A 22,795-nucleotide genomic window follows, 5' to 3' on the forward strand; every position below is an offset into this window, starting at 1 on the left:
TGATGGAGTGCCAGCCGTGAGCTGAGTGAGCTCCAGGTCCTGCCTCAGTTCGAGATAAGAGCATTTGTGTGTTACACCCCTACAAAAGGCCAGGTATGATGGAGAGGCCCTCGGTGCTACAGCATCCATGAAGCTCTGGGTTCGATACCGTGCCCCCACTCCCCAAAGAGGCATATACAAAGTGAAGGGGAAAATTGAATCCGTTTGATATGAAAGATAACCAATTTCTTGATATAAAATTTGTGGTCCCAAGACTTGAACCAAGGCCATGGGTGCAGATGGATGCCAGGGCTTTTTCTCCCACTCAAGGCTGGTTCTTCCAGCTTTTAGGTAGTTAACTGGAGATAATGAGTCTCAGGGACTTTACTGACCAGGCTGGCTTAGAACCTTGATCCTCAGATCCCAGACTCCGGAGTAGGATTACAGGCTTGAGCCACCAGCACCCCACATGACAAAGTATTAAAACAGGGATGTCCTTGATAAACGGGACTGACAAACATGTTTACTCTCACAACCATTTAATATTCTGGATATACCACAGCAGTTAGACAAGAATGGTAAAAGGTCAACATTCTTTTCAGGTAGTTATCAAGAGTAATAAAAGGTCCTCTTAGACTCCAACAAGGCAACCTGGACCCAAAGCTTGCTTGTAAGCAGCTAGTTTGGAAATGGGAAGGTTTTCGCCTATGTTGTGCAGGGGCTTAACCTCACAGCTTGGGTGTCCTCCTTTATCTTGCTTGCTCAGGGCTCCACTGCTGGCTTTTTGCCGATTAATTGGAGAGCCCAGGCTGGCTTCAAACCTTGGTCTTCAGATCTGTCTCCCCAGTAGCTAGGACTACAGGTGTGAGCCAGCACCCAGTTAAGTCTAGATCTCTTTATGAGAGGTGTTTCGAATAAAAAAGTATGACTTGGGCTGGGCATGTGGCTTAGCAGTAGAGTGCTTGCCTAGCAGGCATGAAGCCCTGGGTTCGACTCCTCAGCACCACACATATAGAAAAAGCCAGAAGTGGCACTGTGGCTCAAGTGGTAAGAGTGCTAGCCTTGAACAAAAAGAAGCCAGGGACAGTGCTCAGGCCCTGAGTTCAAGCCCCAGGACTGGCAAAATAATAAAATGGGGAAGCCTCGCCTGCCCGTCGACGGAACTATAGTGAGGAGCCTGAGGCTTCTGCGCATGCCCATAGACGGCTTTATTTGGCGTTTAGAAAAATATATACAGTCGTCAGAACCTCGGTCTCTTAAATACTCTTAAATTAAAAGTGCGCAGGGCGGGCGGGGCCCAGGCTGGGGGGGGGGGGGGGGGGGGCGGGCTCTGCCGGAGCTGGGGGCAAGTGAGTCGGGACGGGCGGGCCTCGGGGCTCGCGCGGTAGGGACCAGCAGGCTCCCGGGAACCTTCCAGGCGGCGGCAGGAGAGGCCTCAGCCCGGCCGCGTGATGCTCCGCGCAGTCGGTGGAGCCCAGCAGCGGGCACCGAGGGGCGCGGAACCCGGGGGCCGGCGGCGGGGCTAGAGGCCCGGCTGCGCCGACAGCGGCCGGTACCGGGCCCTCTGCTCGTCGATCTCGCGCTTGGTCTTCTGGATGCAGCTGAAGATCTCCTTGAACAGCGCCCGGTACTCCGGCGGCGTGCTGGGGCTCAGGGAGTCGCCGCGCTCCGGGGCGCCAGGCTCCGGCGAGGAGCTCGCGGCCGGCGGCTCCCGGGTGGGGGCCCGGGAGGTCTGCACGGCCTTATGCGACAGCGAGTCCGGCTCGGGCTGGCACCTGCGGAGCAGCGCCTCGTACTTCTCCTTCAGAGCACTGTACTGCGAGTCCACCTCGTGCAGCAGGGAGACGCCGCGCTGCTTCACCGCCTTGGCCCGGCGGATGCAGGTCTGCTCGTGGCCGCTCACCAGGTCGGCAGCCCCCGAGCCGCAGAGGGCCGTCTCGCTGCTGCTGCGCTTGAGGGGCTTGCGGGGCGGCTCGGGGGCGCCCAGGAGGATCTCCTCCAGCAGGCTCTGGCTGGGCTCCTCGGGGCCCGTCCCGTCCCCGCCGCCCGCGGGCCGCGCGCGCAGCCGCCGCCGCACCTCGGCCACCTCGGCCTCCAGCTCCAGCGCTCGCGCGCGGCAGGCGTCGGCACCGCGCAGGCGCTGCTCCAGCTCGCGGTTCTCGGCCAGCGCCAGGCCCAGCTCCTCCTCCAGGGCCGCGCGCCGCCGCCGCTCGGCGCCCAGCTGCGCCTGCAGCGCCGCCGCGGCCCTGCGCAGCCGCGCGTTCTCCTCCTCGTCGGCGCGCGGCGCGCTCGGCAGGGATGCGATCTGCTCGGCGAACACGTGGTCGTAGACGAAGTGCCTGCGGGAGAGAGCGGTGAGCGGGCGGGAGGCTGCGGGGCTGGCTCCGAGCCCGGCCCTCCGCACGCAGCCTCCTGAGTGGCTAGGATGGCAGGTGAAGATGGCTCGCCAAGTGCGAAACGCGCCCCCACATCCGCCTTCCGAGAATTCCTAGCTTGAAGCGAGGACCTAGCACATGAGAAGCAACGAAATGGCGCTCCCGGCCTCCCAGCGAGGCGTCCCGACTCCCGGCGGGGCGGCGCTTACTGGCGGAGGTCGTACAGCTCCTTCAGGCAGGCGAAGGCGGGCGCCGCCCTCTCCTCGCTGGGGCTCGGCCTCGGCCTCGGGCCTGGGCTGGAGGCCTTCAGCTCCTCCACCTGGCCCTGGAGGTGATCGATGTTTGTCTGTAGACATTCGATTGTTTCCGTCAGGCTGTGAGAACAACGGAGCTGATCGGCTCTAAGAGCCAGGGCTTCGATTCCATCCCCTTTCTCCACAGGCAGCGAGTGCTGTCTCCCTGGCCGGCCCCGGCCCCGGCCCCGGCCCCGGCCCTCGGCAGCCAGGCCCCCGCCCAGCTCCAGGGCCCCCTGGCCAGCCCGCAGCCCCCACTAGGGCCGTGCCCCAGGTCTGGACAGCTGACCTGAGGATCTTCTGCTGCGAGGCCCTGCTGTCGGCAACCAGCTTCTGATTGGTCTCCTCCAGGTCCCTGGCCGTGACGTCCAGCTGTTCGTACACCTTGGCGTGCTGCTCGTTCATCTGCCGCAGCAGCTCCACCTGCTTGCTCAGGTACTGGCAGGGGAAGAGCGCCAGCTGAGAGGCGGCCAGCAAAGGCGCCCATCCTCTGCCTCACCAACGCTCACGCCAGTAATCCTGGCGACTCAGGGGGCTGAGATCTGAAGGCTGTGGTTCAAAGCCAGCCCAGGCAGGGAAAGCTGTAAAACTCCAATTGACAACCACCCAAAAGTGGTGGAGCTGTGGTTCAAGTGGTAGCATGTAAGGGACAGCACCCAGGTTGAGTTAAAGAAAAAGGTTTACTACAAGCCAAGCGGTAGCTAGCACATGCCTGTAAGCCCAGCTCAAAAGACAAAAATCAAACAAAAACAGCCTTATTGCATAGGCGCTGATGACAGAACCCAGCCCCAGAGGCGGAGTCCTCTGGAGGGTCTTGTTCCTATCTCTCAGAAAATGCCAAGGGTTTGGGAGATCAGTGCTGGAAATTAGGACAACGACCAAACATGTAATTGTGTGTGGGGGTCTTAAACTCAGGGCTTGGGCACTATTCCTAAACTCTACTACCTGAGCTACAGCACTAATTTTTTTTTTTTCTGGCCAGTCCTGGGGCTTGAACTCAGGGCCTGGGCACTGTCCCTGGCTTCTCTTTGCTCAAGGCTAGCACTCTACCCTTGAGCCACAGCGCCACTTCCAGCCTTTTCTCTTTATGTGATGCTGAGGAATCAAACCCAGGGCTTTGTGCATGCTAGGCAAGCACTCTACCACTTTCCCAGGCTAAGCAAGCACTAAGCCAGCTCCAACAGCACTAATTTTTATTCTAGGATGTCAACACAAGTTTCTTTTATGGAAAAATCTTTAAATCGCAATAAGCCAAGCATGGTGTCTGGTGCCCGGAATCCCAATTACATGAGAGGTGGAGCCTGGGCCAGGGTTCAATGATAGGCTGAGAAGAAAGCAAAGCCATACCTGAAAAGTAACGAAAGCAAAAACATCCAGGGGGCATAGCTAAAGCAGTAAAGTACTGTTAAAGTAAGTGCAGGCCTGGAGTTCAAATCCCAGTATCTCCAAAACAAAACCAGGATTCCCAATAAAATGACCTATCTTCCTGGGTAAGGAGCACAGCCAGCCCCATCAGCCTAGCTCCCCCAGGGCACTATGGTGCTAATGTCGCAAAGCACACGCACACAGGAAGTTCCTATGCGACAGAAACATCAACTCCAATGGAAAAGGGGGACAAGGATGGTAGTAAGGGAGGGGACAGCACAATGCAACTCACCAAGCAGGGGGGAGAAGACAGGGAGAGGGGGTGAATTGTTCAATGCGCACCCAGTGTGCATAGGGAAATGTCACAGTGAAACCTCTCGTGTCACAAATGTACGTAAACTCAGAAAGGAAGCAAGAAAGAAAAAAAGCAGAGATTGGCGGCTCACACCTCTAATCCTAGCTCAGGAGGCTGAGATCTGAGGATCATAGTTCAAAGCCAGCCCTAGTAGGAAAGTCCGAGAGACTTTATGTTTCCAATTAAATACCCAAAAAACCCCACAAATAAATCCAGAAGTGGCACTTTGGCTCAAGTGGTAGAGCACTAGCCTTGAGCCAAAAAAAAACGAAAAGCTCAGGGACAGCGCCCAGGGCCTGAGTTCAAACTCCAAGACTGTAGGGCAGGGCCAAGGCCGGCACCACCCACCAAAAAAAAAAAAAAGCTGGAAAAATACGGTCAAGGTTTAAACCAAAACACAATGTTTGGGGCTGGGGATATGGCCTAGTGGCAAGAGAGCTTGCCTCGTATACATGAGGCCCTGGGTTCGATTCCCCAGCACCACATATACAGAAAACGGCCAGAAGTGGCGCTGTGGCTCAAGTGGCAGAGTGCTAGCCTTGAGCAAAAGGAAGCCAGGGACAGTGCTCAGGCCCTGAGTCCAAGGCCCAGGACTGGCCAAAAAAAAAAAAAAAAACCCACAATGTTTAACAGACACAAATAAGGACTAAAGCGGAAAATTTCTGATGATTTTTCACTTGAAAATATTCCTTTTTCTTTTTTTTTCTCCAAGAGTGAGGCATGCTAGGCATGCGCAGGTGAAATATGGAACCTGGATCTTGTCCTCATCATCACTTTGCAGAGGTAGCAGAGGACTTTCTTTGATGCACAGTTGTGCGGTGGGTTGTTAAACAGTATAGAGGTTCCAGTCTGAATTGCAGATATGTCATGAGTTGATTCGCTCCAGAGAACACATGCCCTTGGCTGTCCTCGGTTATCCCCTCGACAGCTTGCTTTGCTGTCCCCATGCCACCTGACATGTACCTTGATGGGGTTTTTGCCTTTCTAAGCTTTGTGATAACTGCATTCGGGGCTGCAGGTTCTTTAGGACACTAGTCCACCTGCAGTCGTGGGCTTTCTAATAAAGGCCCCTGATTCGACCTCTTCTTTGTCAGTTGTAGAGTTTGAACTCAGGGCCTGGGTGCTGTCCATGAGCCTCTTTTGTGTTCAAGGCTGGTGCTCAGCGCCACTTCTGATTCCACCCCTTCAAGTGTGGCTTCCCTGTTATCTTGCTGACAGAGCTCCTGGATAATACTGGGCAATAAGAAATGCAGCATGGGGCTGGGAATATGGCCTAGTGGTAGTGCTTGCCTCATATACAAGAAGCCCTGGGTTCGATTCCTTGAACCCTTAGCACCACACATATAGAAAAGGCCAGAAGTGGCTCTGTGGCTTAAATGGAAGAGTGCTAGCCTTAAGCAAAATAAAAGAAGCCAGGGACAGTGCTCAGGCCCTAAGTTCAAGCCCCAGGACTGGCAAAATGAGAAGACAGAGACAGTGATTTAAGCAGAGCCCCCTTGATTGCTCTTCCCAAGAAACCAGCCACACGGTTCATTCTGGTCCTGCTGACTGCCTGGTGCAGTCTCAAGGGCAGTGGAAAGCCACCCTGGCCCCTGGCCCTCCTCAGGCCACTGGAAAGACTTCCCCACGGCCAGCCAGGTCTCTGTGGATGGACACACCCAGCGCAAAGAGGAGAAATGGGGCGTGAGCATTCCTGATGTCCGAACCTCAACAACACTTACTAGAGTTTCATGTCACTTTACTCACACAGTGACCACAGGCTGTGTTTTGTTTTGTTCTGAGACCAGCCAGGTCTCCTATGCAGCCCAGACTGCCTCAGTGTCCCGAGGGCCGGGATTACGGGCATGTGTCACCACACCTGCTTCAAAGAGCCAGGCTAACTGATAATCAGTGGGCTTTTACTTGGTGTTGAGTCTTTAGGCTTTTTTTTCAAACCTAGTTCCATGGCTTGGTGGCATGTCTTCCTCATCTGAGATGCTGCAGCCAAACATGCTCATTTTGGCAATATCAAGTTCATGCCTTTCACTTTCAACACTTGTGGGGTCTGGCCTGGACCTTGCCATTAAGCATTTGTACTTATAAAGTTTCTTTTTTTTTTTTTTTTTAACTGTATTTTTTTTGTGTTTTCTTTTTTGGTACTGGGGATCGAACCCAGGACGTTGCACTTGCTAGGCAAGCGCTTTGCCACTGAGCTACATCCCAGCCCAGTACTTATAAAGTTTCTAAGCCAGGTGTTGGTGGCTCACGCCTGTAATCCTAGCTACTCAGGAGGCTGAGATCTGAAGACAGCAATTCGAAGACAGCCAGAGCAGCAAAGGCCATGAGACTCTTATCTCCAATAAACCACCAGAAAACTGGAAGTGGCGCTGTGGCTCAAAGTGGTAGAATGCTAGCTTTGAGCAAAAGGCGCTCAGGGACAGTACTCGGGCCCTGAGTTCAAGCCCTTTGACCAACCAAAAAGGTAAACAGACAAGCAAGTAAATGAAATAAAGTTTCTATAGGCGAGCATGGTAGAGCTTTCCTCTCAAAGCCCGAGTCAGGAGAGGAGATGGGGCTGGGCCCTAGCAGAGGCTCTGGGGCAGGGTCCTATCTTGCTGCTGAGAGATATGCAAACTGGCAAGAACCTGGTGTTTGACATCTTTTCATCAGGACCTCATGGGGCTGTGGAGATTAAAATACATGTGGGGGAGACCGGCGAGTGTGTTACCCACAAGGACCATTTAGTGGAGGGTGATGGAGAAGCAGGCACAGACCCCACCCATCAAGACAAAGGCTCCCCTGTCAGGCTGGATGAAGGTCGCCCTGCCAGGCAGGGCCAAGGCTAACATGGAGGAATCCATGTTAATCAGCTTACCCAGCCTCTTCCCCTACCCCTGCCCCCCTACTTCTAAGCCTTCCCCATAAGCTGCCACCCCAACAGGCCCAAAGTCCTTGCTTGGCCTTGTCCCTAGTCTTAAGAATTTATTTCTCTCCCGAAGTGGCGGGAGCTTGCCTATGATCCTAACACTGGGAGGCAGAGACAAGGAGGATCATCAGCCTGAGGCCCACTAGGTGCTTCTGGAAGCCCACTGTGTCTTCCTCCTCCTCCCTCTCCCTCCTTTCCTCCTGTGTGTGTGTGGGGGGGGGGCACTCATGTACACTAGTATGTTCCACTGCATGGTGGCTCCGCTGGCCCCAAAGTGACTCTGAAGCTCAGTCCTCCCCATTCTCCTCTTAGAGCTTAGCTTGATTACAATTTCTCACTTTCATCAGAACATCATTCTTTCTCATGGAGTTTTCATTTTGGTCTTTTAAGTGCTTGAACTCAGGGCCTGAGTGCTGTCCCTTAGTTTTTGTGGTCAAGGCAAGTACTCTACCATTTGAGCCACCGCTTGCTCCCCTGTGACTATTTTTGGTAGTTACTTGAAGATAAGAGTCCTATGGATGGGGGTGGGGGGGGAGGAAGCAGCTCAAGGACAGTGCCTAGGCCCTGAGTTCAAGCCCCAGGACTAGCAAAAAAAAAAAAAAAACCCAGAGCCAATTTAATTTCATCTACTGCTCTGATCTTCAATTCTTTTTCCCCCCATTTTGTGATGCTGGGGTTTAAACTCAGGGCTTCATGCTTACAGGGCAGGGGCTCTACCACTGGAGCCAATACCTCCACCCCTCCTCAGTCATTTTAGGACAAACTCAAGGTATCTTAGTCCAGGTGTACATCTGCACCTATTTCTAAGAGACAGTTTCCCATAATCCCTAGGGGGAGGCGGTCATTCCCTGTCCATCACTCACATGAACGAATATTCCCCCTGTTATCACGAAGAGCCAGGCTTCATCAGTACTATTTGTTACTGTGTCCTGGGGCTTGAACTCAAGGCCTGGGTGCTGTCCCAGAGCTTTTGTGCTCAAGTCTTTTTACCCCCTCTTTTCTGTCAGTCCTGGGGCTTGAACTCAGGGCTTGGGCACTGTCCCTGAGCTTCTTTTCACTCAAATCTAGTACTCTACCACTTGAGTCACAGTGCCTCTTCTGGCTTTGTCTATGTATGTGGTGCTGAGGAATCAAACCCAGGGGCTTCATGCATGCTAGGCAAGCACTCTACCACTAAGCCACATTCCCCACCACTCAAGGCTTTTTTTTACACTACCAGTTAACTCACAGCTCCACTTCTGGCATTTTGGTGGTTACTGGAAGATAAGAGTCTCACTGACTTTTCCTGCCTAGGCTGGCTTCAAACCATGGTCCTCATGTCTCAGCCTCCTGAGTAGCTAGGATGACAGGCATGAGCCATCAGTGCCAGCATTGTTCCTATTTATTGTCAGGGCACCAACATCCTGTACATTATTCCTAACAAATCTTGTCCGGGTACACAAGCTGATGCCTGTTTTTGAAGCTACAATGTCAAATTCAGATTGATGCCAAGAGGCTACTTAAAAAAAAAATCTATTACAGAAAGTTCTCTTGTTTAATATATAAACCTTGTGATAAAAATACAATGAGCTCTTTTTAAGAACTGTGCTACTGTGGTCTTAGAGGGCTTGGTTTTCTGGATAATATGAGGAATGGCAAGGAGCCTGTTTGACCTGGCAGGAGTTATAATCTTATTATATTAGATCAAAACGAATCAGAAAAGCCCTTCTCCAAGACTCAGACGTGAGGCGCCAAGGGCCGAACTAGAAAGGGCCGACTGGAAAAGCTGTGGTGTGTGAGCAAGCCTTGGGGAAGGGCAGGCACCGGCCCCACACAGGAGGCTGGCCCTCCACACAGAAAGCTTCCCCGCCCCCCCCTCCCCCCCACCGCCCACACCTAGGAGGCTGGCCCTCAGGTTCCGCCTGAGTCAGGCAGGGCTCATCTGCTGAATATGGAGGAGCTGGGCAGCCTTCTCCTCCTACAGATGAGCTCTGACGCTCTGCTGCTCTGCTTCTCTCTCAGCTCGGAATCTTTCCCACACAGCTGGAAGGACTCCTCCCTCCAGGAGGGAAAGGAACAGCTCCAACCTCACAGTGGAAGAAGAGGGGTGGGAAGAGGCAGGGACAAACGCTGACTTAGGGCAGATATCAGTCTAGAGCTTCAGTATCGTGCTGTGTAGAACTACACACAGGATATGCCACCTCACCTGAGAGAACAAGGTTCAGTTACAAACACAGGTAGAAAAAAACAGGCCACCTGGATGAGAGGGACCAAGGCAAAGTACATGCCAACAGGATCACTTAACAGCTGTTCAGTCCAGGAGCTTCCTGGGAATCTTAACCTGGATCACAGGAACAGAAACAACCCAATTTAATCTAAAGACATAGGGCCAGGCATGGTGGTATATACCTATAGTCCCAGCCACTTGGGAAGTAGTTAGGAAGATGGAGGCTCAAGGACAGCTCGTTAAAAGTTAGGTAGATCCTCTCTCAATCAACTAGCTGGGGTGGTGGCATACACCTCTGGTCCTTGCCACTTAGGAGGAGGACACAAATCCAGGTTGAAGGAACGCCTGGCCAGAGGCTCAAGACCCTTTTGAAAAACAAACTAAAACCAGAAGGACTGAGGATGTGGCTCAAGTGGCCCTTAGTTCAATTACTAGTCCTGGGAAGCCACAGTAGGGGGTGGAATTAAATCAATCTTTAAAACAAGCATTAAAACCCAAATCTTCTGAACTTAGAATCAAAATTAACTTTACAACAATGAAGAAACTTTTCCTATAAACCTTGAAAGAAAAATCTCTTTCCCCTGATTAAAGTAATATTATTTGTCCTGTAGGAAATCTTAGGGGTGGGGGGAGCGTGACTATGAAAATAAAAGCCACCTCTAATCCTGATCAGACATGTGAATTCTCCAGCTATTTGCAAAGAAAACTGAAGCCTCGTGCCTAAATCTCCTGTACACCAGTGCTCCAGAAAAATCTCCAGCAGTGAAACCCCACAGTTTAGCAATTATTGGAAGAGCTTTGTATACTGTCTGTCTTCTGTTTTCAACAAGGTTTTGTTTGGTGTTTTTTTGTTTTTTTGGCCAGTCCTGGGCCTTGAACTCAGGGCCTGGGCACTGTCCCTGGCTTCTTTTTGCTCAAGGCTAGCACTCTGCCACTTGAGCCACAGCGCCACTTCTGGCCGTTTTCTGTATATGTGGTGCTGGGGAATCGAACCCAGGGCCTCATGTATACAAGGCAAGCACTCTTGCCACTAGGCCATATCCCCAGCCCCTGTTTGGTGTGTTTTTGAGGCAGGGTATTACCATGCAGCTCAGGCTGGCCTTGAACTCAAGATTCCCTCTGCCTCAGGTTCCTAAAGGCAGACATTACAGGTGTGTTCCTGCACCTGTAAGGATCTGTTGATTACCTACTACAGCCAAAGAACCCCATGAAAAACCCAGCGGCAGCCCTCAGTGCTGTGGTGGAAGACTGGGAGAAAGCAGAGCAAAGAAGCATTAAATGTTTTAGAATCCCCAGAAAGTTCCCTCAGGAAGTCTAAAGACCTGGTGTGGCAACTGCCCCGCCAGGTTAGCTCAGTGCCAAGGAGCAGCACAGCACAGGGTACAGGAGGCCTCCACCTCAAACAAGATGGCATCGGGGCTCACGACTCTCTCTAGTTTCCGGATGTTACTTTTTTTTTGGTTGTGGGGCTTGAACTCAGGGCCTAGGCGCTGTCCCTGACCTTTTTCACTCAAGACTGGTGTTCTACCACTTGAGCCACAGCTCCACTTCCAGCTATTTGGTGGCTCGTTGGAAAAAGAACTTCACATACCTTCCTGCTCAGACTGGCTCCAAACCTTGATCCTTAGCTCTCAGCCTCTTGAATAGCTAGGATTCCAGGTGTGAGCTGGGGGGGGTGAGGGGTGGGAGTGCTTAGCATGCACACGCCCTGGAATCAACCTTCAGCACCAAATACATTCAAGTGTTCATATACAACTTGTATGGTTTCATTTATGTAAATGAAGTTCAAAACTGGGGTGTCAGCCTTGGAATGTGGGTGAGTGGGGCAGTGGCTAGAGGGCTGATAACTGTTATCTGGGTACTGGGTGCATGAGCATGTTTACTGTGTAAAAATTCACCAAATGACAGTCAGCTATAGCACCACTTCAGTTCTCTGTTGTGTCCTACGCCTACTGGATTTTTATTGGTGTGTTTTGTTTTTGTGCCAGTCCCGGGACTTGAACTCAGGGCTTGGGCACTGTCTTTGAGCTTTAGTGCTCAAGGCTAGTGCTCTACCACTTGAGCCACAGTGCCACCTCCCACTTCTTGTGGTTCATTAGAGTCTCACAAACCTTTCATCCCAGGTTGGCTCAGAACCTTGATCCTCCTATCTCAGCCTCCTGAGTACCTATCGACAGACATGCACCCGACTAAAGGGCTGCATTGAACTTCAAGAGACATGAGAGGCCCAGTGGCAGCACGCCATTCCCGAGTCCCTGCCTCTCTCCAGTAAAGTAATTACCTCAATTTCCTGCAGCTGCTCCTGGTTGGTTGTGTACATCTGCTGCAGGGAATCCTCCAGCTCTGTGTTCCGATCCAGCAACGTCTTCCCAAGCTCGGCAGCAAGCTGGAGATCTAGCATAACAAATGACCGTTAGAATAGTACCAGTTCACACCACTGTCTCACACAACCCAGCCCTCTAACTAAGCCCGACGCAAGGCCCAACAACCCGCAAGTCACACCACCTGGCCCAGGAAAATACAGTCCTACTTAAAGGTGGCTCAACTGGGGCCTCTCGCAGCTGAAACTCTTCTGTATCTTTCGTGTGTGTGTGTGTTGGTGGTTAACTGAAGATGAGTCTCATGGATCTGCCTGCCCAGACTGGGTTCGAGCTACAATCCTCAGCTCTTAGCCTCCCAAGGAGCTAGGATTGCAGGCATGAGCCACTGACGCTACTTGTGCCTTCGGAGAGGAAGTCAGTCCAGGAGCAATCCTACTCACTGGCTAACAGAATGGACGCTCTCAAATCCTTTTTTGTTTGATAGAACCTTGAGTTCCATCAAGTACATACAAATCTTCCAGAAATCTCTGACGTTTAGAGAGTAAGCCTGGCTAATGGGACTGTAACAATTAAAAGCAAAGGTTGATAGTTTATGTTCTGGACTCCTAAGGGGACCAAACAAGAAAACCTCATTAGAAGAGCACTGGTCCCTCACCCTGTCATCCTAGCTACTCAGGAAGCTGAGATCTGAGGATCACAGCTTGAAGGCCAGCCCAGGAAGGAAAGCCCAGGAGACTCTTATCTCCAATAAATCACCAAAAAAGCTAGAAGTAGCGCTGTGGCTCAAGTAATACAGCACCAGCCTTGAGCAAAAAAAAAGCTCAGGCACAGCGCACCTAGGACTGCAGTTCAAGTCCCATGACTGGCAAAAAAAAAAAAAAAAAAAAAAGCTGAAAGTAAAGGTGTACTTCAAGTACTAAGCGTGTCAGCTTGGGCTGAAAAGGCCAAGTGAGCGCATGAGGCTCTGAGTTCAAATCCCAGTGGCTGTATGCACAAAGGAGGTCACACAAATGGTCTGTGTGAGGAAACTGAAATGGGGCAGCTGCAACCTGAAGGATGAGAAGTCACCACGGAAGGGCCAGGAAAGAACTCAGCAGATCCCACACTAGCCAGCAGCCAGCACACAGCAAGCACACGGGGTGCCTCACCCCAACACCACCTTCCATGCCACAGGAGAAATTCTACATCGTAAATGTTTTTATGACAAGACTATGTGAAAACAAGCAAACAATTGCTATGTGGTTTCAGTCCATTTTTAAAGGCTGACAAATCAGGTTTGACATCTAGCCATTGCTGCAGATGGTAAAATTTAACCTTGAGTAACAGAAAAGCAGAAAGTGTTACCTAGCAACACCCAGCCAAGCAGATCAACTATACTTGGCCAGCTTTCACTCATTAGGAAACAACAAAGCAACAAAGCTCGTCTCCTTCCATTCCTGTTTATTTTATATCACACACATATGTCTGTCTGTCTGTCTGTCTAAACTGGTATGACAGATACAGAAATACATAGTTTTTTTTGAGATTTTTGTTTGTTGTTGTTGAGATAAGGTCTTGTTATACAGTCCAGGCTGGCCTGACCTCAAAAACCCCTTGTATTATCCTTCGAGGCAGCTGGGACTACAGGCATAAACCCCATACCTGGCTCACTTGTGCTCAGACATTACGCCGGGCACTGTAGCTTATACCTATAATTCTAACTCTCAGGAGACTGGTGGCTCAAAACCAGCCCGGCCAGGAAAGTCTGAGAGACTCTTATCTCTAATTAACCATCAGAAAACTGAAGTGGAGTTGTGGCTCAAAGTGGAAGAGGACTATCCTTGAGCCAAAGAGATCAGGGACAGCACCCAAGCCATGAGTTCAAGTCCCATGACTGACAAAAAAAAAAAGATATTTCATACCATTTTAGACAAAATGGTATGGGTATTATTTCAATACTAACAATATTAAAACATCATGCTTTGAAACTACATGATCACTGTTATAGTAAGACTACAATTCATAAGTCAATCAAATCCCACTTTGTATTCATAACACAACTATAAATACAACCTAAAGCATTAAAGAGGCATCTAGCCATCTAATCTACCTATCTATATGTTTGTATGTATGTGTGCAGGTACTGGGTCTTGAACTCAGGGCCTGAGCACTGTCCCTGGCTTCTTTTGCTCAAGGCTAGCACTCTACCACTTGAGCCACAGTGCCACTTCTGGCTTTTTCTGTGTATGTGGTGCTGAGGAATCAAACCCAGGGCTTCATGCATGCTAGCAAGCACTCTACCGCCGAGCCACATTCCCAGCCACTATCATTTTATCTTTACAAGGCATTTCGTCTAGCTTTGCAGATGAGACAACCTAAGGCACAGAGAGCTGTTGAACAACCTGAGTGAAACTACATGGTTGAGTCATAGGTAAGACAGAAATGACTGCGGCTGCAAGTTCCACATCTCCCTCAGCAAGGTCTGGCTATACACACCTACACGGCGCCTGGAAGAGAGGCCCAAACACCTGCTTTATTTCCAATAGAGGAAAGAAAAGTTCTCTACCCAAGGTACTTAACCTTTTCATGAGAAATTAGAGTCCAATTACTTGGCTGTTTAGAGCCAGCACTGCTTGTGCAAGCACACACAATCCAGGCAAGGTTAGTGTCTAGCGCTCACTAGTGAGAAAGGACAGGTGTATGGGTGCAGGTGATGTCATACTCTTTGCATTAGTAGGGTGTACAATGTATATGCATGCATCCACTTAGGAACAGCCACGCCATGCTGCTTTGAAGACACAGCATTACTGAGAGTAAATGCATAAAAGCATTTCTTCTGGCCTGTTCTATGGTAGTTAATTCCTCGCTGAGAAGACTCAGAGACTTACTAAAAAGGTTATTTTCTATGTATGCCAGTCCAAAGACTTGAACTCAGAGCCAGGGCACTGTCCCTGAGCTTTTGTGCTCAAGATGGTGCTCTATCACTAGAGCCACAGTTCCACAGTTCCACTTCTGCATTTTGGTGCTTAACTGGAGGTAAGACTCACACAAGCTTTCCTGTCTGTTCTGGTTTCCAACCACAATCCTCAGATCTCAGCCTCCTGAGTAGCTAAGATTACTGGCATGAGCTACCACTGCCCAGCAGAAACTGTTTCTTGTTTGCTTGTTTAGTGGCTTTGGGGATTCAAGTCAGGGCCCTGAGCTACCACTGGAGTCACACTCGCAGCCAGAGCTGTTCTTCACCAGCGCTGAGCTCATGCGGAAGCCTCTTCCAGCCAAGGCTGGCTTGAGGTCAGCCTCCAGCACTTGCAGCCATCAAACAGCGTATGCTGCTCAAAAGCAGCCAGGGCATCGCCGCCACTCCTGCAATGCAGACAGGAGGCCCAGTGGGCACTCCTCCACAGAGCAAACAGAAAAGAGCCTCCTTTCCAGTTCAGCCAGGCCACCTGCCTCGGGAACCTGAACTCCAGGCTCCTGAATATTTCATCAGATGATTACAACTCTAGCAAGAGTCTCAACTACAAGAAAGTGTCTGTGAAGTCACGCTGCATAATAGGATATGACTGCATCTGTTAGTTTAAAGACTGTGGACTGTTCTAAGGCTTAAAAAAAAAAAGTCCACTTCCTGTTTGTGTAGCATCTGGCTTCCACAACCAAGAAGAGCAGAGAGCTGGCACTAAGCCAAGAAGGTTTTCCACATAATTAGTAGAGGGAAGAGGAGAATGCTGAATGTCCTTTGTATTTTTAAATTAAAGCACAAAAGCAAGGGAAACAATATCGTTCGGAGGTCTTTCCCAGCTGTTCTCTATTGTACAGTATGAATTTTCATTCAGTTGTCCTTTCTAAATCTTATTAAACTGACCTGGTTTAGGAGACATTAAAAGTAACATAGGGGCTGGGAATATGGCCTAGTGGCAAGAGTGCCTGCCTCATATACATGAGGCCCTGGGTTCGGTTCCCCAGCACCACATATACAGAAAATGGCCAGAAGTGGCACTGTGGCTCAAGTGGCTAGCCTTGAGCAAAAAGAAGCCAGGGACAGTGCTCAGGCCCTGAGTCCAAGCCCCACGACTGGCCAAAAAAAAAAAAAGTAACATAGATTTTCAGGCACGAGTAGCTCTTACTTTGTAATCCTCCTTACTCAGGAGGCTGAGATCTGAGGATCCCTGTTTAAAGCCAGCCAGGGCAGGAAAAGTCCCTGAGACTCTTCTGTTCTACTAGCCAACAAGAAAAGCTGTAGAGGGGCTGGGAATATGGCCTAGTGGCAAGAGTGCTTGCCTTGTGTACATGAGGCCCTGGGTTCGATTCCCCAGCACCACATATACAGAAATGGCCAGAAGTGGCGCTGTGGCTCAAGTGGCAGAGTGCTAGCCTTAAGCAAAAAAGAAGCCAGGGACAGTGCTCAGGCCCCTGAGTTCATGGCCTAGGACTGGCCACTAAAAAAAAGAAAAAGAAAAGCTGTAGATATTGGCTTAAGTGGCAGAGTGCCAACCTTGAGTGAAAAAGCCAACGGACAGCTCCCAGACTAGTTCAAACCTCAGGAGCAGGGCACACATTGTAGATTTGTCTGATACATTCTTCCACTGATACATGCTAGGTAAGCTCTGTACTACTGAAATACAATCCCTGGCTGTAATATTTTATTTTAATTGTGTAAACTGTTTGTTTTAAACAGATATTCACTGAATCCTATGCTTTAGTTATGCACAACTGTGTGATTTTCTAAAAGAATCTCTCTTCCAGTAGTTTGAAAGGCTTAAAATTCCACTGCTATTATCTTCTTATTTTCCTTCAGCTTCTTAAGAAAACTCCAGGGACAGCATAGTCTGTGGTAGCTGTAGTCTGTAGCAGTAATTCAATAACAGTAAGGCTGAAAGCTTTTCCTATTAGAAAGTCAAATGCATCATTTGTGACACTTCTGTTTAACTCGCTGCCAATGTTACTATGATTGGGAAAGCAAAAAAAAAAAACAAAACAAAACTTGAATATAAACACTAAGAAAAATAATGGTGTCAGTTTAGCTTTTTGTGCTGGTCCTGGGGCTTGAACTTAGGGCCTGGCTGCTGCCCCTGAGCCACAGTTCCGTTTGAGCCAAAGCTCCCCGGCTGGCTTTTTGCTGATTCACTGGAGATAAGTGTCTCAGGAATTTTCCTGCCTGAGCTGGCTTTGAATTGTGATCCTCAGATCTGCTGAGTAGCTAAGATTCCAGGTATGAGCCATGGGTGCCCAGCATGGTGTCTATTTTAATACCTCTCCCCACAGTGATTCGGCAAATGTAGGCGCACACACAAAATGATGTGAAGATGTCTGGAAGTGAAATGTTACAATTTCAAAGAGCTCATATTCTAATTCACACACTTGAAACTGGAATCCTCATTCTGAGCTCTCAATGCTCAGCAAATGACAATTATACTATCAGCTGGCTAGTCTCTGAAGTTGATCCACTTTGTTCTCAGGGACGCATTTCTAAGCAAGCAGCGCCATTACCTGCGCTGAAGACTCTGCTGTCCCAGAAAAGATCCTAACCCGCAGGGCTCTGCTCACCTGACTCTGCAGCTCAGCCCTCTGATGAGTCCTTCCATCACAGCCCCTCCACGGCCTTCACCTCAGGGAGAAATGTGAGACCAGGGTCCACCCAAGTTTAGAATGTTCCAGCAATTTTAATTTTAACAAGAATGTCCTTCCAAGTGTTAACAGGAAGACTTAATCTACTTAGATAACACTGTCCACTGCTAAGTGAAAAACAGCAGTTTTAAGATTTTGTGAACAGGATCTTTTCAAGTTGATTTAGGAAAGCAGGAGGGTCCTCCTAGTGTGTTCAGCATCTTCCTACAACAAGCTTCCCTCAGTAACAGTGGAAATGGTCAAAACAAGACAACAAAACAAAAACATGATGAAAATTCCAGTACACTTGCTAATCCGTCCCATAAAGGGCCAGACCTGCTCCCTGCTTTGCTCAGTAGTAAGTACCCATTGCAGACTTGGGACATGCAGTACACAGCTCTGGCTCGTGCAGGTTAGCCAGGTGAGCAGACTGAAACATGAACTCCATGGGACCCGAGTCCTGTCTGCCAGGCACTGTGGGCCCCAGATGAACACCTGGCTTACATAAGATAAGACAGCCTTGAGAAATGACCAAGCTTTAAAGGCTGCTAAGAGGTTTACTCCAGGAGCAATGTAACTAAAGGACAGAAGGCTTGCCAAGTATGCACACTCGTATGCATGAAACCTTGGGACAAGTGTTTATTTCTTTAACAATTGGGGGAAAGATGCACCTTTTTTTACGCTGCTACTGTCATTCTTTGAGGGACATATTCACGAGTTTTTTTCCCCCTTCTCTCTCTCTCTCTCTCTCTCTCTCTCTCTCTCTCTCTCTCTCTCTGTTGGTTGTGGGGCTTGAACTCAGGGCCTGGGTGCTGTCCCTAAGCCTCTTGGTGCTCAAGGCTAGTGCTCTACCACTTGAGCCACAATGCCTTTCCAGTTTTTGAATGGTTAACAGTCTTTTAAGATAAGAGTCTCAAGGAGACTTTTCTGCCCAGGCTGGCTTCAAACTGCAATCCTCAGCTCTCAGCCTCCTGAGCAGCTAGGATTACAGACATGAGTGCACCTGGCTCTTTTTCTTTCTGTCCTGGGGCTTGAACTTAGGGCCTTGCATCCTCACTTGTTTGTTTGTTTTTCCACTCAAAGCTGGTACTGTAGCATTTGAGCCACACATCTGCTTCCAGCTTTTTGCTGGTTAACTGTAGATAGAGTCTCACAAACTTTTCTACCCTAGCTGACTCAGAACTGAGATCCTCAGGTCTCAGCTTTGTAAGTAACTTGGATTATGGGGGTGAGCTGCCAGCACTGGCTCTTCACAAGCTTTCATGGGTGGAACTTGCTATCTACTAAGTCAAAGTCTCCCCTCCACTCCCCTACTGGTTGCAATAGAAAAGGTTATGGCAAAGCCCGTTATGATAATGGACAATGGGTTGCAAATTCCAACTACAAAGTGGCAGTAAAGAGGTTCAGAGGTTCATTCCTGTTTTTAAACCTCAAGAAGGAGAATTCCACATGTAACCCCAATCCATACAGCTTCTCAGCAGATTGAAAGATTCTAAATGCTTGTGACTGATGGGGGCGTGGGGCAGATGCTGGGAACGGCAGCACCTAGTGGAAGAGAGCCACAAACACAGTCATCTTGCCTGAGTGCCTCCGGTCAATAAATACTTAAATGGAGCTCCTATTATGATGAGATAAGTATTATATGCTAAATGTGGGAGATCACAACAAAAAAAGTCATGTGCTTAAAGATTTTGTATGGTTCTTAAATACAGGTGAGAAAAAGATCCAATCTTGATGATAGAAATTGTTTTTACTAAGGCAAATGTTGCAGATTTAGGTTGCTTCATTATTCCTGAATTAAGTATCAAAGTAGGCCATCAGTGCTTCTGGGACAAGCCTAAAGTATGCCTGTTAGAATCTATGACAAATATGAAGACTGAACAGTCCACACATTGGGAGCCCAGGTGAAGCACTGGAGTTTGAACTGACAGGATGTAAGTCACCTTCTCCCAGAGGTGTTTGTTTCCTTTGTTTTTGTCTTTTCAAGTCCATATTTTTTTTCTTTCTGCCAAGTTCAAGGGTAGCATGAACACTAAGATAGACTGAATAGTGAACTAAATGAGATGTTCATTTCACTGCAAGTTCAGAGTGTAAGTAAAACTGATTTTCACAGAATAGTTCAAGCAAAAGTTCCCTTAAAAATATTCCTGAGGATTGAGCGCCAGGATTAAAGGTGTTTGCTCTAGAGTTTGAAGTGAAAGGTTAGCTCCTGGGACAATACCTACTTCTACCAATAACAATTCTTAGATTGTCCAACAGTCCTCAGTAATATTTACTGGGGGAGGGAGGAATTAAATGAGTATCTGTGTTACCAGCCTGTTTGGCACATAAGGGGTTCCTAATTACTGATTCCTACTGGGTATGTTAAGGGGATGGGGGTCTGAGCTGGCTCCTGACTGAGAGTGGCCCTTAAGATTGTTCTCAGAAGACATGGTAAGCAAGTCCATGTGTGTAGGCGTGTGTGTGTGCATATGCGCCAGTATTAGGGCTTGAACCTAGAGACTTGCACTTTGCTTGGTTTTTCTTGAGTCACACCTCCACTCCCACCTTTTTACTGGCTAAGTGGCAGTCTCTTGGATTTGTCTACCTGGTCTGGCTTCCAGCCTAGACCTTCGGACCTCGGCCTCCTGAGTAGCCAGGGTTACAGGCCCGTGGCTCAGGGCACTTTAATGGAAGTCAAGCGACAACCGAATTGAAGGAGGTGCTTTCCATCGCTTCATCTGCCCTCGGTGAAGTGTGCACGCACAGCAAGGAAAAGAAACGGCGGTTCAACATCCAGCCGAGAGTGCGGCCGGCTGGGATGGTCTGGGAGGGAGGACGTCAATTCCGGGGCTGTGGGTCCCGCATTTGTTTTAGGCGGGCCGCTTAGTCGTTTAGTCTCCTCTTTCCTCCTCTGGGAAATGAGACAACCAAAGTTACTTCCCTAGAGTGCGGGTGTGGACCAAGGGGAAACCAGTGTGTACCGGCACCGCACCGCGCCGCACCACGCCGCACCGGCACCGCACCACACCGCACCACACCGTACCACACCGCGCCGGCACCGCACCGGCACCCCGACGACTCGCAGCAGCTGCCATCAAATGGCACCGGGGTGCCGAGCAGAGGGACCCCGGCCTTTCCTCCGCTCTGCCACCCCGAGCAGGAGACGCGGGTTCGCCCCGCTCCGCCTCGGGGGCGCACGGCGAGCCTTCAATCCGCTTAGCCGCTGAAGAGGACACTTGAGCGGGGCCCCGGGGGCGTTCACCCCGAGGGCGCACCCGCGAGGTTCGGGGCGCGGCGCCCGGCAGGGCTGCGGCCCCGGACCCCGCAGACCCCGAGCGAAGAGCTGCGGCCGTGCGCCTTCCGCCCGCCGCCCCCCGGCCTCCGCGGGCGCCGCGCCCCCGCCTCACCTTGCTGGAGGTCCCGGTGGTCGTACCACGGCTCGTCCTCCTTCATCTCGAACTCCTCCACCAGCTGGTCCGCCAGCATCCCGGCGGGCTCCTCGGGGGCCGCGGCCGCCGCCGCTGCCGCCGCCGCAGCCGCCGCCCCGGGCCGACTCCCGGCCCCGCCGCCCTCGGCCAGAGCCGCCCTCGGGCGGGGCGCCTCGCCCGCCTGGCCTCCCCGCCGCCTCCGCCGCCGGCTTCCCGCCTCACCCGCGCCGCTCCACAGCCCCAAGCCCGCGAGGAGCCCTGGGCCGGCGCCCCAGCCGGCGCCCAGAGCTGTGCGGAGCCGGCTCCCTCGCCGCAGCCCGGCCCCAACGTGGCACTTTGGCAGAACCCTCCCCGGCCGGCTGCGATTCAAACCCCCGGCGGCGCCTTGACCAATCGCGGGGGGGCCTCTGCGTGAGCGGCAACAAGTTCGCCCAATCGCGTCTCAGCGAAGGCCCGCGGCTCCGGATTAGTCAGCCAATGGAGGCTCGGAAGGGAACAAAGAAGGCGGGGAGAGGGGGGAAGGGTGCGGTCGGGAGCCCGCCCCTTCTGGCCCGAGTTCGGGGCTCCGGCGTGAGGGAGCGGCGGTCCAGCGGCGCCTCAGCCGTCGGGTCCTGCGGATTGAGCTCCGCGGGGCGGAGGGGCGAGGGTGACAGACTAGCGGATCGCAGCCTCCCGAGCAGCCGGGGTTGCCGGGTGAGGGCTCTGGGTCGGACTTCCGTGGCATCTTCTCCCCTCGCAGACGGAGCGCCGGGGTGACAGGTCTGCCTTCTCCCCGGGATGCCTGGGGCAGCCCGTAGGTCGGGAGAGGAAGGCCATCCGAATCTCTAGAGGCCGCCTCACGGTGCCTCAAGCCCGGAATCCCAGATAATCGGGAACCTGAGATCTGAGGATCAGGGTTCGAAACCAGCCCGAGCAGGAAGGTCCGCGAGGAAGTGGCGCTGTGACTCTGAATACCAGAAGGCCAGCCTGGTGCGGAAAACCTCCGGGCCGGCCGGCTCCCAGGCCTGGGGACCGGAGCACACTCACACACGCGCACGCACACAAGAGGTTGATGCCTCAGAACTAAAAGATTATGTCCACCACAAAGGTTAGGTGGTAACTATCGGGAAATCAGAGGGAAGAGGAGTTAGTTAAATCCAGTCTGCCACAGCAGTGAGTCCACACGTGTTACCTGAAAGTGCAATTCAGTGAATCACAACTAAGGAGAGTGCTACCAGATCTAAGGTGAGAAGTTAAGTGTTTGCCTAAAGAAAGGACTGAAGCTCACTGGACACTGGTGGCTCACTCAGGCCTACAACTTAACTACTGGGGAGGCTGAGATCTGAGGATAGAAGTTCCACACAGCCCTCTGAGACTCTTCGCTCCAATTAACCAGCAAAAAGGCCAGAAGTGGTGCTGTGGCTCATGTGGTAGAGTGGGATAAGCTCTGTGAAGAAGCTCAGGAATAGAGCCAAGGCCCAGAGTTCAAGCCCCAGGACTGGCACAAAAATAAAAATAAAGGAGTGCTGAGTACCTAGAGCTAGAAATCTGAGGGTTGTTGCCACTGTAGTACCTACAGAACACTAGCAAACCTTTATGGTAGTGATTACCTCTTTGCCTTGCTCACAGAGTTCTGAGAACCAGAGAAACCATATGAAAGAAACTGTTTTGTGCCTAAAGGAATGTCATTGTTTCTGATACTGTTAAAGAGCAGGTGACCTGGAAACACTATTAGCTTCAAAGTGTCTTCCTTTCTCCCTCTCCCTTTCTCTTTTCTTTTTCCTTCTTTCTTTTTTTTTTCCAGTCCAAGACCAGAACTTGAATTGAGTATCTGATGCTTTCACTCATTGGCTAGCCTCTACCAACTGAGCCATGCCTCCAATCCCTTTTAAAGGTTCGTTATTTCTTCTTCTTTTTTTACCGTCCTTCTTTCCTTCTTCCTTCCTCCCTTTCTTCCATGTTGGGGATCAAATACAGGGCCCTCACTTGGAACCATACTCCCAGCCTGTCATAGCAACATAAGT

General features: G+C 50.9%; 1 protein-coding gene across 1 annotated transcript; it reads right to left on the minus strand.

Annotated features, from left to right (window-relative positions):
• Positions 1-1,376: 1,376 nt before the first annotated feature.
• Cdr2 (cerebellar degeneration related protein 2) lies at positions 1,377-21,120 on the minus strand. Its single transcript, XM_048332652.1, has 5 exons — positions 20,772-21,120; positions 11,760-11,872; positions 2,937-3,085; positions 2,564-2,728; positions 1,377-2,318 (listed from the first exon to the last, which is right to left on the minus strand). The coding sequence occupies exons 1-5, from the start codon at positions 20,848-20,850 to the stop codon at positions 1,502-1,504; spliced, it is 1,323 nt and encodes a 440-aa protein (XP_048188609.1). The 5' UTR covers positions 20,851-21,120; the 3' UTR covers positions 1,377-1,501.
• Between the last annotated feature and the right edge of the window lie 1,675 nt (positions 21,121-22,795).

This window comes from Perognathus longimembris, chromosome 23 (genome assembly GCF_023159225.1).
Source record: "Perognathus longimembris pacificus isolate PPM17 chromosome 23, ASM2315922v1, whole genome shotgun sequence".
NCBI lineage: Eukaryota > Metazoa > Chordata > Mammalia > Rodentia > Heteromyidae > Perognathus > Perognathus longimembris.